The sequence below is a fragment of the Emydura macquarii genome, unplaced genomic scaffold (genome assembly GCF_026122565.2).
Source record: "Emydura macquarii macquarii isolate MOO-44397 ecotype Brisbane River unplaced genomic scaffold, CSIRO-AGI_Emac_v2 contig_968, whole genome shotgun sequence".
NCBI lineage: Eukaryota > Metazoa > Chordata > Testudines > Chelidae > Emydura > Emydura macquarii.
This window is the reverse complement of record NW_027131105.1, coordinates 2,715,839-2,730,589: the sequence shown is the minus strand read 5'-3', so window position 1 is coordinate 2,730,589 and position 14,751 is coordinate 2,715,839. Positions and strand designations below refer to the sequence as shown.

Here is a 14,751-nt window from a genome sequence, read left to right as displayed (position 1 = left end):
TTTATACTAGACTTCAGGAAGTAGTAACAGCAATGGATTCTGACATGATAAAAATATCTATATTAAACTCTCCTGCTATCATTAAAGTGTTATGAAAACAAAAAATTGTTCAGAAATAACATTTATAAAAGATAAATTGATTACAGCAGTGGTGTTACAGTATTTGTTTTAGATCAGCAAAGATACTTGTAAAATCTTCAAATTCTTCTAATAATGCTAAGGGAGAAAGTTGCAGTATCAGCTAACTTCAAAAGGATAACAGTATTGTAGCTAAAGATGAAGAAGATTTGTTTAAGAATCAGGTCCATCTCCCTAGAGGGGTTTGATATAGTCCCCCAAAAGAAGATGCATCAAGTATTACTCTGCAACTATACTTTATTTCATCCATCAATGATACATTTGAATTAGGAGTTATCTGCAATGAATAATAAATTAATATATGTACATTATTTTTTTTATTGGGGGGGAAGGTGGCATGTTATTGCCATGACTTAACACAGAATTCTTTATAAATGGCAACAAATTCAACAATGCTAATAGAATTAATTGAGTATTCGTGATGTCAGAGATGACTGCTCTTCATTGCTGGTAGTGTGTATTGATATAAGCACATCTCTGCATAGCTGTAGAAAGAGGGAGTTGGCAATATTTTCACAGGGAGACAGAGTCAGCTAAAGGGAAAAAACGTTATTCTAAGAAATTGAATTTTATTTTGAAGCTGATGCAGTTGGTCTTGGTTCTTAAAATCTCTTCAGTCAGATCTCCCATGTGGATATAGAAATAATATACTTACAATGAAGAACTGCCATAGGTGGACCTATTCATCGCTTCCAGCAACAGAAAGTGCCCCTTATTCTGCTCAAAAGGAGGCCTAGATCGCCTCTCGTTGGGAGATGCCTTTCTCCTGTGTTGGGCAAAAGGCCTGTTCTACACATTCCCTCCGACACCACGACTCTAAGAGTGATGAGCAGGATTAGGCAGAACAAGGCCCGGGTTATCCTCATAGTACTAACCTGGCTCAGCAAGCTTGGTAACCGCACCTGCTTCACCTGTATGTCCAGCCGGCACTCAAGCTTCCAACCATCCCTCATCTCCTCTCCCAGGACACAGGTCATGTGCTTCACCCCAACAGGGGTCCTCTGTCTCCAAGTATGGCTTCTAGCAGGCATTCACCTGCTCAACAGGAATACAGCAAGTATTAATAAACAGTGGAGGGGAGTCAACACGAATTACTTACCTTCAGAAATGGAAGATGTTGTTCAACCACTGTTGTCAGAATCATCGCCTTGGGCCTGAATCTTCTCTGCTCTGAACCATCTTCGATTATCTGCTGTACTTAAAAAAAAATCATGTTTATCAATTGTCTCTTTTAAGGTTCATCTCACTGCGATGTCTGCTTTTCATTCCCATTAAAGGGGTTTTCTCTTTTTGTGCACCCTATGTCCTCAAGATTTATTAAGGGTCTGGGAAATATTTACCCTCAGGACCCTACTCAGATCTGGGATATCAACCTGATAGTCAGAGATTTTTAGACCTCATTTGAACCTATGGCGACCTGCTCCTTGCTTTATTTATCTATGAAGATGGCCACACACACACATACTTATATTTTTCAAGCATGAGGTCTCCCTACAACCATACCCAAAGTCCTTACTGAAGGTGCTGTTGGATTTCCATCTTAACTACTCTGTTCATCTACCAGCATTGTTTTCTAAACCACATAAATCTCAGTAGGAGACTGTCCTTCATATGTTAGAAGTGCAAGGGGCATTGGCCTTTTATCTGGATAGGACCAAGCAATTTTGGAAATCACCTGGATTCTTTGTCTCCGTTGCAGAAAGATCACAGGGGTCCACAATCTCTTCACAGAGAGTGTCAAGATGGAACTCTGGTGTATTATTGCTCACAACAAGGCAGCTGGTACTTCGCCTCCTCAGAGGATTATAGCACACTATACCAGATGACAAGCAACTTCCACCAAAGCAGCCCAGTGTCTGAGATATGCAGAGCTGCTACATTGGTTTCGGGGTGTACCTTTTCTAAACGCTGTGCCTCGGTCCATGCCAGTAGATCTGTTGCAGTACTTGGTTCTTCATTCTTGCACTTGATTCCAAAGCTCCATCCTCCCTGAGAGGTTACTGCTCAGGAGGCACCGGAAGTAGAGTACCCATAGGGACACTACTCAAAGAAGAAAAAGTTACTCACCAGTGCAGGACTGGTGGTTCTTTGAGATGTGTCTCTCTCTCTATGGGTGCTCCACAATCCACCGTCCTTCCCCTCTGCTTTGGGCTGTTCTTGTTGGATGTTCAGATAGAGAAGGCAGTTTACCCATGCAGCCTGCTATACCCTCAGAGTGCAGTATGAGGTTGTATAGAGCACATGCACAGGCCAAATGGACACTGCTAACAGAAAATCTCCACTCAAGGCTTTGAGAGGCGCATGCGCACTTGAATGGAACACCCGTAGAAGGACACATCTTGAAGAACCACAGTTACTGCATGAGATGAGTCACCTTCTGTTTTAACTACCTGTATGATTAAAAATCCTGGGTATTTTAAATACATAAAACATTTTACCCTTTAAAAAATATAGACTGACTTCAACCCGACTGCTCTACTGCAGTGAAAAACCCATATTTCTTGTGGATTATCTTTGGTTTCCAGTTGCAGAGCTAGCAGAATGGACATCCTCCAATCTGAAATGTCAGAATGGCTGTGCTGGATATCAGTACGGCAGGACCATGTGGAGTAGTCTAATGATGCCAAATAAAGTACTTTTGTAAATTAAATTCAACTTTAAAAGCTATCTGGTAATTGTTGTCTTTATTTAAAAATGGAATTCTTTTGCATAATGTGAAGCAAAGTTAGTCAAGTGCAGTCACAAGGGGCAAAATGACTGCTTTTCCTACCTCAACTACCATGTAGCTCCTGTGATACTGTACGATAACATTCTGAATACTGTAGGTGCCATGGTACTGGTTTGAAAGTTAGTCTTTCTTCCCTCTCCACCCTAAGAAAAGTGTTTATTGCTCCCAATCATTTGTCGTTTGTTTTTTCTCCTCCTGATACCATGAGAATACAGGAGCCCCAGGCTGCCCCCACATTAGGGCCCATTAATGAAATAGTTACCCAGAAGCCATTTACACTACTTCACTGATATGAGATTGCTTACATAAATTTTACAGCTTTACTTTTGCTTCAATGGGTAAAACATCTGTCTGCCGGATGCTTTGAGGTAAAGAAACTTGTTTATGTCCATGTCTTCAAGGTCCAACTAAATCTGCACTATAAGGAAAATATAAGTTTAGTCTTCAAGAAAACGCCAATTAAAATATAAAAATATTTAATTATTGCAGCAAGTAATAGATTTTTCTTTTGGCATTTTAGGTGTATCCTTTACTTCCAGGAACATTAACTCTAATGATTCATGACTTGTGTCTGACTTTCCCTGCTCCAGCTAACGCTGAAATCTATGTATCTGATATTCAGGAGCTGTATGTCCGAGTTGTTGACAAGGTTTGTATTTTTTTTTCAACTGCCGGTATTGTTGGCTGTCTCAGAATGTCATCAGCTTTTATGCTGATTATTAACATACGGCTGAGATACACGAGAGCCAGCGAGGTGTGGTGGTTAAGGCACTTACCTGTGAGTGAGATTCTGTTCCCCTCTCTGCCACTGACCAGGTAGGTGTGTCACCTTGAACAAGTCACTTCATTGTTTCCTCTCCCAAGCTTGCCTATCTAGATTGTAAGCACTTCAGGGCAGAAGCCAATTCTTACTATGTATCTGCCCAGCCCCTAGCTCAATTAATGCATGATCTCAGTTGGTGCTTCTAGGCTTTTCCATAAGCTATCAATAAAAATACATAAATACTTCTGAAAAAATATTAATTCACATTGTCTTGGTTTTTTTTTAGAGGTTGGGAGAGTGATTCTAGTACTAATGTGTTTTTTCAAGGTCATTTTCCATATGTCATGTTAAAAAAAACCCCAAAAAACCTATTTTACTTGTAAGTTTCTGTACATCTTATACAAAATTAAGTTCTGATATTTCTGGATGTTTGAATTATGTCCGGGCTAGTTGGAACATCTGAATTCATTCATTTCACTTGATGCTAATGATGCCTGGCAGAGAGTGCTGCTAACAGTAGAACCTCAGGGTCTAGTCTTACATTTTTATTAGGATATTAAAAGTTTATTGCACATTACAACAACAAGACATTTATGCCAATAAATAAGAATGATGATTAAAAATACCTTTTCAGGGAAAAGTCAATGTTTGTGAATATATATTGCAGGTGGAGATTGGGAAAATGGTTAAAGCTTATGTTAGAGTATTGGATGACTCTAGGAAACCTTTTCTGGCTAAATATTTCACTGTCATGGATTTAAAACTGAGGGCAGCATCGCAGATTGTGTCGCTGGTGTAAGTTGATTCATGGTATTTTTTTTAATTAATTTCTAAGCAATTCCCTAATAGGAGGAAGAAGCAAAAGTAATATTGTAAAAGTATTGTCTTGGTATTTCACTTGATACATTCCCCTATAGTGCAATGAATTTGAAGGATCATATTTTTGAAAGGGCCTCCATGCAGCCTTAAAGTTTTTATTCCCAATCAATTGCAGGTATAAAATTATACTAACTTTTTCAAATTTTGTCTCAAAAGAAGGGTCACAGTGTGGGGCCTGGCTATGCTTAAAGCCCAGATTCAGCAAGGTGCATAAACGTGTATTTAAGTCACATTGACTTTGCTGATTCAGGGTCTTAGTCATGCACTATAGTACTTCATTCCCTTCTGAGCATCCCATGAGCAGAGAATGTGGAAATGATATGAAGCGAATACATGTCTGTGGCTCTCATATTGATCTACAGGCAAACTCATTGTATTTGTTACTGAGTCTCTAGAAATGAAGCGCTATATTACCATATCATCTAGAAGCCCTTAGAAATCATAAACTTGGAAATCGATGAAAGTTTAAGAACTGGTATCAGTGGAAACAGAAGCCTTCTGTACTCTGACTAGTTAGTGTTCAGGCATCGGTGATGTATCCTATGCAGTGCTGTGTTGTCAGTGCTTCATCTGGCATGTAAAGGTATTTCAGCTTCAGGCAGGAAGAAGTCAATATTCCCGCTGTTTCATATTGAGCTGAAATCCCTCCATATTATTCTGTTTAGGAATATGTCCCATAAAACTCCTTGAGATGATAGATGAACCCCCTGTGCACTAAGTCACCTCCTTATTAATGTCATTCATTCAATGACCTCCCTAATTCAATGTATTTTCTTTGCTCCAGTCCACTCAGTGAAGCTCTTGATGACCACACTGCTGCTTTTCTAGTTCACGGCATGGTCATAGGTCAAACCAGCCTTACAGCAACAGTCACTGATAAAAATGGACAAGAAATCAACTCTGCTCCTCAACAGATTGAAGTAAATAATTTCATTTATAATTGTATGTTTTCTGAAATGCTTGTTATGTGGGGGGGGCGGAGGCGGAGTAGCATGAAAACACTAATTTGCCAAGGTCTGCATTTTTTTTTTCCGGTAGAATGCTTGAGGAAAACATTTTTATTTCCAAAATGTGTCCAAACACTAATCTCCTATGGCCTTCTAGAGGTGTAGTGGTACTTCTTTGCAAACATTGCCAAAGGCCTGGAGTTATCAACACTTTCTAGAGGCTCAGCTTGCTCAGGCTAAGCAAGTCGCCATGCACACCTGTCTATGCTGTTCAGAGGCATAATTGATCTGAAGTGGATAGTGGTAAGAACACAAATGTTTGTACTTTCATTTCTAGGTCTTCCCTCCATTTAGGCTACTGCCGAGAAAAGTTACCCTGATTATAGGAGCAGTGATTCAGGTGAGGTGTTTTTAGATTTGTTCCACTGTAATTCCTGTTTGAGAAGTCATTGTAATACATTATTAGAGAAGTGCTAACAGCCTTGCTCCCATGATACTACCTTGATTTATTTTTTTTAATGTGGTGGTGAATGTTGGTTTCATCTTGGTAACATAGCTACATTCATCCCAGAACTTCTCTCCGGCACAGAGGCCAGGTGGACATCTTCATACTTGACCACCTTCCTGTTTTAGCGTGTAGTCAGAAGAACGTTCAGTATTTGTTTCATTCAAAAGAAAGCCAGCAATGCCAGGATGAATCGTGGTGTTCAGTAAACCTGTCACCCATATAAAACGGAGAGCTGTGGGCTAGGTACACAAAGCAAGGCGCATAGGAAAACCATGCCACCTGTGGGGAATATAGGGAGGCAGAATTGCTCCCTAAATTCCCTGGCACGGGGATGCAACATACGTGCTGCTATGACCCTTTATGCATGTCATTTTGGTCCCCCATTTCTAGCTCCCCATGCACGGTCCTGCTCCATGTGCTGGTGTGTGGGAGGATGGGGGTCTGGGTGCCCCTGAGGGAATAGAGATGCCTGTCCCTTTGCAACTGTGCTTTGCCTTCATGCAGGGGATGCAAAGAAAGGAAGCTATGAGTAACCTCTCTCGCTTGTGTGCACCCTAGCCCGGTGCAAATATTAACTAGAGCAGTGCTATGATGGATGCAATCTGTTGATGAGCATTGGTCTCCGTGTAACTACAGATTACTTCAGAAGGAGGCCCTCAACCTCAGTCCAACATAATTTTCTCCATCAGTGACCAAAGGATTGCATCAGTGAACAGCACTGGCCTTGTAAGAGGAGAGGCAGTTGGAAATGGGACAGTAACTGGAGTGGTTCAAGCTGTTGACGCAGAGACGGGGCAAATCGTGGTGGTGTCGCAGGTAACACTTTGTCTCACGTGTTAATGTTAATCTTGGTTTAGTACATGGACTGTGTCCAAAATCAAAAATAAAATTTTGTCACAATAACTTCACTGGTTCCATTGGGATAAGAATAGTGATTTCTTGTTCTCCTGATTGTGACTTAGTGCATTCGCTTTGGAAAGTGAGAAATGTCTTCAATAGATCTTTAAGTTGTGCATCTTGCCACCTGAAAGTTCAGTTCTGCACAAAACCCAGGGCAATCTCATGATGAGCCCATTTGACATCTGTAGGCTTGACTGGTAAAACTTTCAGAAGAATCCGTCCAGGCCAGCCCTGCCAGAATAAAAAAGGTGGAGCTGCTGATACCTAGAAGTTGGTTGCCGGGAAGGGTGGTTTTTTTTTTTTCCCTTGAGGTCCATGGGTTCCTTAGGTAACAGGTCACCTTCTGAAGTATCTCAGTCAGCTGCTAAATTGGCAGGGGAGCTGAAGTATGACCAGAGTTCGTCCTCTTCTGTAGTCTGTGCCATGCTGCCAGGTACAGGCCATGAAACCCAGGAACTGCTCCTCTTGGTGCCCTTGGTACAGGTAGTGGCTAAGTCTGGAGGCGGGAGCAGGCAGTCAGGTAGAGGCCTGCTCTGAAAGCAAAAAAAAAGCCCAGTGTTCTGTATGGTGTTGCATGTGAGGCTCATAGCTTTTTGTCTTTGTGCTTGTCATCAGTTCTGTAGTCTTGAGCAAAAATTATGTATTATTACTATTATTTAAGTAGTGCTGTTGATGTGTACAACACCATGCAGGCATGTCTGAAGACATGACCTTTGTCCCTAGTAGTTTACAATCATACTGAATTATGCCAATGTGTATACTGGGCTTCTGTGATAGACAAATCCCCTACAGATTAGACTTCAATACAGTAGATAAGCAAACACATTCCATATTTTATCTAAGCCAGAATTAAACAGCAATCTCTGGATGATGTCCATTAAAACACAACTCCATTCTCATCAGGGTGCCTTTTAAATTAAGCACCAACTAATACGCATGTGTGACTTTGTTTTTCCCCTTCTGCAATAGTGGTTTTTCAGTCTGAGAACATGTTATTAGGACTTCACTCAGCTGGATTTTGATGTGTCCTTTTATGGACAAGTGTTCTGTACTGAGCTGACTCTGATTTGACATTGGATTTATAGTATATTGATTTATATCAAGTCTGTAGGTTTCATCTGTTGTGTCTGAGGATTTCAGTTTAAAGACAAGGATTGTTTTTCCCCTTCAGTTTTTTTCTGTAAATTTGTTTGTTGATTTTTATGGGGAGAATAGAATAAAAGAAAATAAGCTAGTTATAGCGGTTTGTGTGTGTGTGGGGGGGGGTGTTTCATGTGATTTCACACTTGCATTTAAATCAGGATCACACAAACAAACAAAAAATCTACGAAATTAATCGTTTTGATTTTTTTAAGAAACATTTCTGTCACAGAGTTCCAGAGGGGTAGCTGTTTAGTCTGTATACAGCAAAAATGAGAGTTCTGTAGCACTTTAAAGACAAACAAATTTAACTTCAGCAGGCATAAGCTTTCGTGGGCTTCAGCCCACTTCCACTAACTGCATCTGAGGAAGTGGGCTGAAGCTCACGAAAGCTTATGCCTGCTGAAATTAAATTTGTTCATCTTTAAAGAGCTACAGAATTCTCGTTGTTATTTCTGTCACATTATCTTTTTTTTAAATCATTATATTCTTTTACATTTTAACACTTGGTAAGAGAGAGATTTTGAAAACATACATGCTAATGAGATCCACTTGTTATGGGGGAAAGCATGCCCTAATCATTGATTCCTTCTGCTCCCATTTGTCACCAACTGCATCATAAAACTAGATGTTTTAAAGCTTGTTATCTCTGCTGTTCAGACAGAAGGGTCTGCTGTGTCCCTGCTTTGATATGTGTAATTTGGGAACCTGTCATCTAACTGATATTAAAAAATCTAGTTCACAGAGGTCATTAAATGAAATGGACTGCCACTTACAGAACTTTTTTCTTTTTAGGATAAAGTGGAAGTCGAAGTAGTACGACTTATGGCTGTTAGAATCCGTGCACCCATTACACGAATGAAAACTGGTACTCAGGTAGGCTGAATGACATTTAGAGGTCTTTCTCTCCCACTCTTTTTGTTTGTTTTGATATTTAATCGTCAAAGGAAATGTGCTAATGAGGATTACAAAGAAAAAGTGAATAGTTTACTTGGAAAGCATTTTCACATCAACCAACCAAAGTTCTAAGCTTGATCTGATGGAATAAAACATTAACTCGTGATTTTTTATAAATTAAATTGTGATACAAATACTCATTCACTTCTTTGTGTTTTCCTGTGTAACCTGATCAGGCACTGTTTGTGCCATAATAAAGCACATGCCCTTACACTCGTGCCTCCTAATCTTTAATGATAGATGCTCCTTTAAGATAATGTTTTTCCAAACACAAGGAAACTCTGATTTCTTTCAAGAAAGGATCAAGCAAATAGGGTGCAAACAAGAAGAAAAGGAATGCTATTTCTGTTCTTGCTTTGGACTTGCTAGAGCCAGAATTCAATGTAGAACCAAAAATGAGCACTCTGCCGTGACCATTAGCTAATCTTTTCATTTGGAGGTGGGTTGTCTGGTCCATCCTCCTTTCACAAAAATATGTGGTATGTCCACTGTGTCCAGTCTGGTTCTAATATGTCAAAATTTGGGACCTCAACCAATTGCTTTGAGAGACTATTTTAATCTGAGTCATGTCACTGTTAGGAAGCTCTTACAGATATTTAGTCTAAATCTCTTCTTAATTTCATCCCATTAATCCTAGTTATGTCACTTGTTCCAGGCTAAATAATTATTCTTCTGGCTTGGTGTTGCACCTTTTGGATATTTAGATGCGTATTTATCATGTTGTCTCAAATTGTGAGCATGGGAGGAGGTGGGGATTGGCGCAAACAGCACAGAGGAGAGAATGGCTAGTCAAAACTGTGGCGAATGTAAAAACATGTGAGACATTTCTGCTGTTAAGAGGGCCACATATAGGATGAGTGATTCCTGCATAAGACCAGCTGCTGAGGCTTCTGATGAAATGAATCAGCACTGGACTGCAGTAAGGCCTCTTATAAATGGGAGTGGTTTAAAGCTTTTTGATGCAAGGGACAGTGTCATTGTGAGGGTCTTATACAGTATTGCACTTTAAAGGTTCACTTGGTAACCCAATGTTTTTAAAAAAGCATTATTTCTTGAGTAATAAACCTCTTCAGTTGGTTTGTACATTTTGTGGTGAATTACTGTGTTTTCTGCCTCAAAGTTGCACCTTTTTAATGCAAAACTCCGTTTGTCTGCTTTCAGATGCCAGTTTATGTCATGGGCATCACCAGTAATCAGACCCCTTTCTCGTTTGGCAATGCATTACCAGGGTTAACGTTTCATTGGTCTGTCACCAAGAGGGATATCCTGGACATCAAGACAAGACACAACGAGGTAAATTCTACTTTGGGTCCCAAAATGGATACCTTTCTGAGGTGCGTGCGTGCGTGCGAGCGAGCAAGCAAGCACCCAATTGTTTTTGAGATGGTAAACTTCTCCAGGATGGGAACTGAGGAGATCCGCTGCCTCCTTTTAGTCAAGAGGAGGGTATCAGTGTCAGGATCAAAGATGGAATTCTTTTCTTGTCAACTCCAAATGTTTCCTTGAACACAGTTAATGAGTACTTCCTATTTCAGGCTTCTCTTCAGCTTCCAGCAAAATATAACTTTGCTATGGATGTTTATGGCAGAGCAAAGGGAAGAACAGGACTGAAGGTTGTTGTGAAAGCCCTGGATCCTACTGCTGAACAGTTTCGCAGCCTGGCAGAGGAGCTGTCAGATGAAATCCAAATTCAGGTAAAATGTTCTGGTCGCCTTGTCTCATTTTAAACAACAAGAAACTACAGTATTAATATTTCAGGGCTGAATGAAGAGCAAAGAATTCAGATGTAAAGATGCAGTTCCGGTCATAGCCCATGCTAGATAATGATGCATAAGTAGCGTCTCCCACTACTAAGAAAGAAGATACCCATCTATTAATTTGGGGTTAAGTGTTGGGCATTCAAACCCTGATGGTGTCTGAATGTAATTTTGTTGAATTTTCTTTTTAGATGGGGCAGTACTGGAAGTGTCTTTTGATTGGCTATGGAATTAAGGAAAAGTAGCCTTTAATATGCTATGGCAAGAGGCTCTTTCAAACTTCATGTCAGTAGACCCATTAAGATTTAAATTAATTTTATGTGGTGGTGATGTACTGAGGCCCTATAATAGTTTCTTCAGGTCTTCAATGTCATTTTACCAGTGTGGTCTTAACTCAATAAAAAGGATTTAGAAGGGTTTTCTTGATAGTAACTTAGATCCATCTCATGCCTACTAAATCCATTCAGAGAAAAAATTTCACCACCTCCAAACCAGGGTCCACAAAAGTGTTGTCTGGGGAACAAAATCCATCATCTCTACATGGGCCAATATGAGGAAATCATTTCTGCCCCCTGGATTTTACCACAAGAGGGGATGATCTGGGCTATACATTTTAAAAACAATGTATGGAAATCTTGTGTGCCTTTATTAACGAAAGGAACCTTCAGTATTGTCTTTTGAAACTTCGAGTAAAGTTACCGTTGCTGTAAGTCAAGAATAAATGTGGGAGAGAATCCAGTGAAGAAATGTTAGAAAAGTATATAATTTTAGTCAAATGTCTAGGTTCCTTGTGAAGAGAAATAAGTATTCTTCAAGAAATGAGACACCCAGCATTATCGCCTTCCTCACAGGATGTTATGTTGAAAAGCCCTGTGTGCCTGGCTTTTAACAAGAGATACTGAATCTTCCCAAGTTCTAAAATGTAAACACCACAGTTGCCTATTATTAAAAACCATATTTAAAATGTTTCTCTAAAATTGCAGCCTTTGCATTTTCACTTTTGGTCCTAAATGACAACACTTCAGTTGTGCATTGAAGTATTTTGTTAGATTAGTTACTGAAGTATTTTGTTAAATAAGTTACAAACATTGACGATTGGTCAATATTTTTTATTTTTCAGTTTATAGCAGGGAAATATTTCAACCCTGCTTTTGCAAACATGCATGTGAGTAACTTTAACTTTCAAGTAGGCCCATTAAAGCCACAATTAAAATTGTTCACACACATAAGTGATTGCAGGATTGTGTCCTTATTACAGAAGTATGTTTTACATCATATTAAAGAACAAGGTGGTGCAAAATTTAACACAACCTTCTTTATGTACCTCAGTTACTATGCTTCTCATTCTTAAATCTTGGCCTATATTGTGGATGGTGGGGTAGCATTGTTTGCCTATGGGTTTAGTGGTTAATATTTCACCATAATCAAATTAAAAATCTCAGAGTTGGGTATAGCAAGCTATTTAATGCTGGCCTTTTTAAAAAAAAATGTCATCTGAGGTCTTGACCCTAGTGCAGTGTCAGACCTATTATGGCAGTGATGGTGTGAATAATAAAGTTGGAATCTTCATGAGTCAGTTGTAGTTTTTTAGCTGGTTTCTTGATAGTCATTGTTAGCAGCACCCTGAATGCAAACAAAGTGGTGCATAATACCAGCAGTTTTCACAAACTATGGTCCGTGGACCACAGAGAATTTGCTGGTAGTCTCCTGAGAGCCGGCTGGTGACATGGCACTGGCTCCTTTTCCTTGTTCCAGCTATTAAATCACATGAAAAGACCATTAAAAATGCAGCAGACACTTAACGTTCCTAAGAAAGCAGTCACTATAGTATCCCCAGCAATGTTGTGTGATCATTAATGAGAGGGGAAGGACCCATGTGTTTTTTGGATGCAAGGGGAAGGTGTCCATAAGACAATCTGTTCATCAAAATGTGGCCCACGCTATGAAAGAGCTTGTAAATTCCTGTATAATATAATAGTTTGCAGTCTGAAAATGCTGCCTCTTTTTGGAAAACCATCTCCATTTTTATTTACAAAGAAATTGTCATGTATGAACTGCTTTGTGCATGTTTAGAAATTGGAGGCCCACTCTGGTGGTGTTTCATGGGGCAAAACTCACATTGAAGTCAATAGTAGTTTGTCCAGCCCTTCTTTCCACCATCCAAAAATAGTCTGTGCGTGCACATGTGTGTATATTATACGTTTGTGTTTGTACAATAAATTTATGAATTAAATTGCTCCACATCTACAGACTCTAAAGGATGGCATCATATCCTTGTACTGAGAAACAATTGGGATATAAAACTTACATGTTTGTAGTAGTGCTTTATTTATTTATTTATTTATTTATTTATTTATTTATTTTTTAACAGGAATAACGGGGGCAAAATATACTATGTAGCATAAACCAGAATTTCCATATGTAATGTTTAATCTCGTATTTCTTTCATTTCTCCCCCCTATTTCATATAACAAAAATATTTAAAAGCTGCTTTAAATTTTAATTTTCAGAAGATTTTCAACACCTTATTGCAAATTCCTTCTAATGAATTCAGTCCGTAACACAAAACTGACAAAAATCCAGAGGTAAACGTGCCGATTGCAGACAATCCTTTGTACAGAAATCGAATCCATCCACAATAAAGTGAGAAGCCATGCTAATTCTCATCTACATAAATAAAAATCTCCCACTTCAAAGAGAAGTTCATGTATTAAACAGACTTAAACAGATGATTTGTATTGCCATTTCATTCTGTTTGCCTTGATAACGTTATTTTCTTCCACTGTACATCTTTTCAGTATGCCATAATAGAATCATAGAAGTCATAGAAATGTAGGGCTGCAAGGTACCGTGAGAGATCATTTCTTCCAGCCTGCCATGCTGAGGCAGGACCAAGTAAAGCTAGACCATTCCTGACGGGTGTTTGTCCATCCTGTTCTTAAAAACCTCCAGTGATGAGATTCCACAACCTCCCTTGGGAAGCCTATTCCAGAACTCAACTATCCTTATAATTTGAAAGTTTTTCCTAATATCTAATCTAAATCTTGTTACTACAGAATAAGCCAGTTACTTCTTGTCCTACCTTTGGTGGACATGGAGAACAATTGATCACCATGCTCTTAACAGCCTTTAATATACTTGAAGACTGTTGTCAGCCCTACCCTTTCCTTCCTCCCTCCCCACAGTCATCTTTTCTCAAGACCAAACATGCCCTTTTTTAAAGAAAAAAAACCCTTTCCTCATAGGTCACATTTTCTAAACTTTTTATCACTTTTGTTGCTCTCCTCTGGATTACCTCCCATTCATTCACATCATTCCTAAACAACTGCACAGCTTGTTAACCCTGTATATTAAAATATAGTTAAGGCGTTAGCACTACAAAGCTCAAAACAGTTGTTCTTATATCCCTATTTTGTGCTCCTTTTTTGTTAATTTTGTTTTAGAAGAGGAAGAATAAATAGGAGTAAATGTTGTCCGGTGACTAGCTGCTCATAAAAATAAATAAGGCTAGTTTTTATTTTCCAGGTATTTGATAAGCTTCTTCTAGTTACTCCACAAGTGGATGCAGAGCAGATCATAATGTCACCTAACTCATTTATTAAACTTCAAACAAACAGGTAAGTGATACTTTTTCACACTGGGACTGTGTCAGCATTTTATTGAAGCTGTAAAGTATAATTAAAGTGACTTTTTTTTGCTGTTTCATTTTTAAAAAGTCTCCCTTTACATTCTTATATTGAAGGGTCTATCTGATGATTAATAGCTCATTACCTCTGCATTTGTTTTCTGTCACATCTTGTACTTGTCTTTCCTTGGCTAGAAAGCTATATCTAAACAGTCATACGGAACCAAGAACATTTAAGTCTTGGTTTTAAGAGGTTCTGGGACTAGTCTCAGCACTTTTGAAAATCAGCTCCTTTATGTTCTTCTGACTCAGAGCCTGGGACTAGATTGTGAGACCATGATTTCCAGCTCTGGTTTGTGTAGTTTACAACTAAAAATAGACTTTTTTTGTCTCAGCCAGCCCTGATCTG

General features: G+C 39.1%; 1 protein-coding gene across 1 annotated transcript in view; it reads left to right on the top strand.

Moving 5' to 3' along the window:
* NUP210 (nucleoporin 210) overlaps positions 1-14,751 on the top strand; it is a 97,241-nt gene that overhangs the window by 57,833 nt on the left and 24,657 nt on the right. Inside the window, exons 21-29 of the mRNA XM_067543803.1 lie at positions 3,387-3,515; positions 4,297-4,424; positions 5,293-5,428; positions 5,793-5,855; positions 6,600-6,779; positions 8,799-8,879; positions 10,122-10,253; positions 10,496-10,654; positions 14,243-14,334. Coding sequence (XP_067399904.1) covers positions 3,387-3,515; positions 4,297-4,424; positions 5,293-5,428; positions 5,793-5,855; positions 6,600-6,779; positions 8,799-8,879; positions 10,122-10,253; positions 10,496-10,654; positions 14,243-14,334 — 1,100 coding nt within the window. The remainder of the gene's footprint in view (positions 1-3,386; positions 3,516-4,296; positions 4,425-5,292; positions 5,429-5,792; positions 5,856-6,599; positions 6,780-8,798; positions 8,880-10,121; positions 10,254-10,495; positions 10,655-14,242; positions 14,335-14,751) is intronic.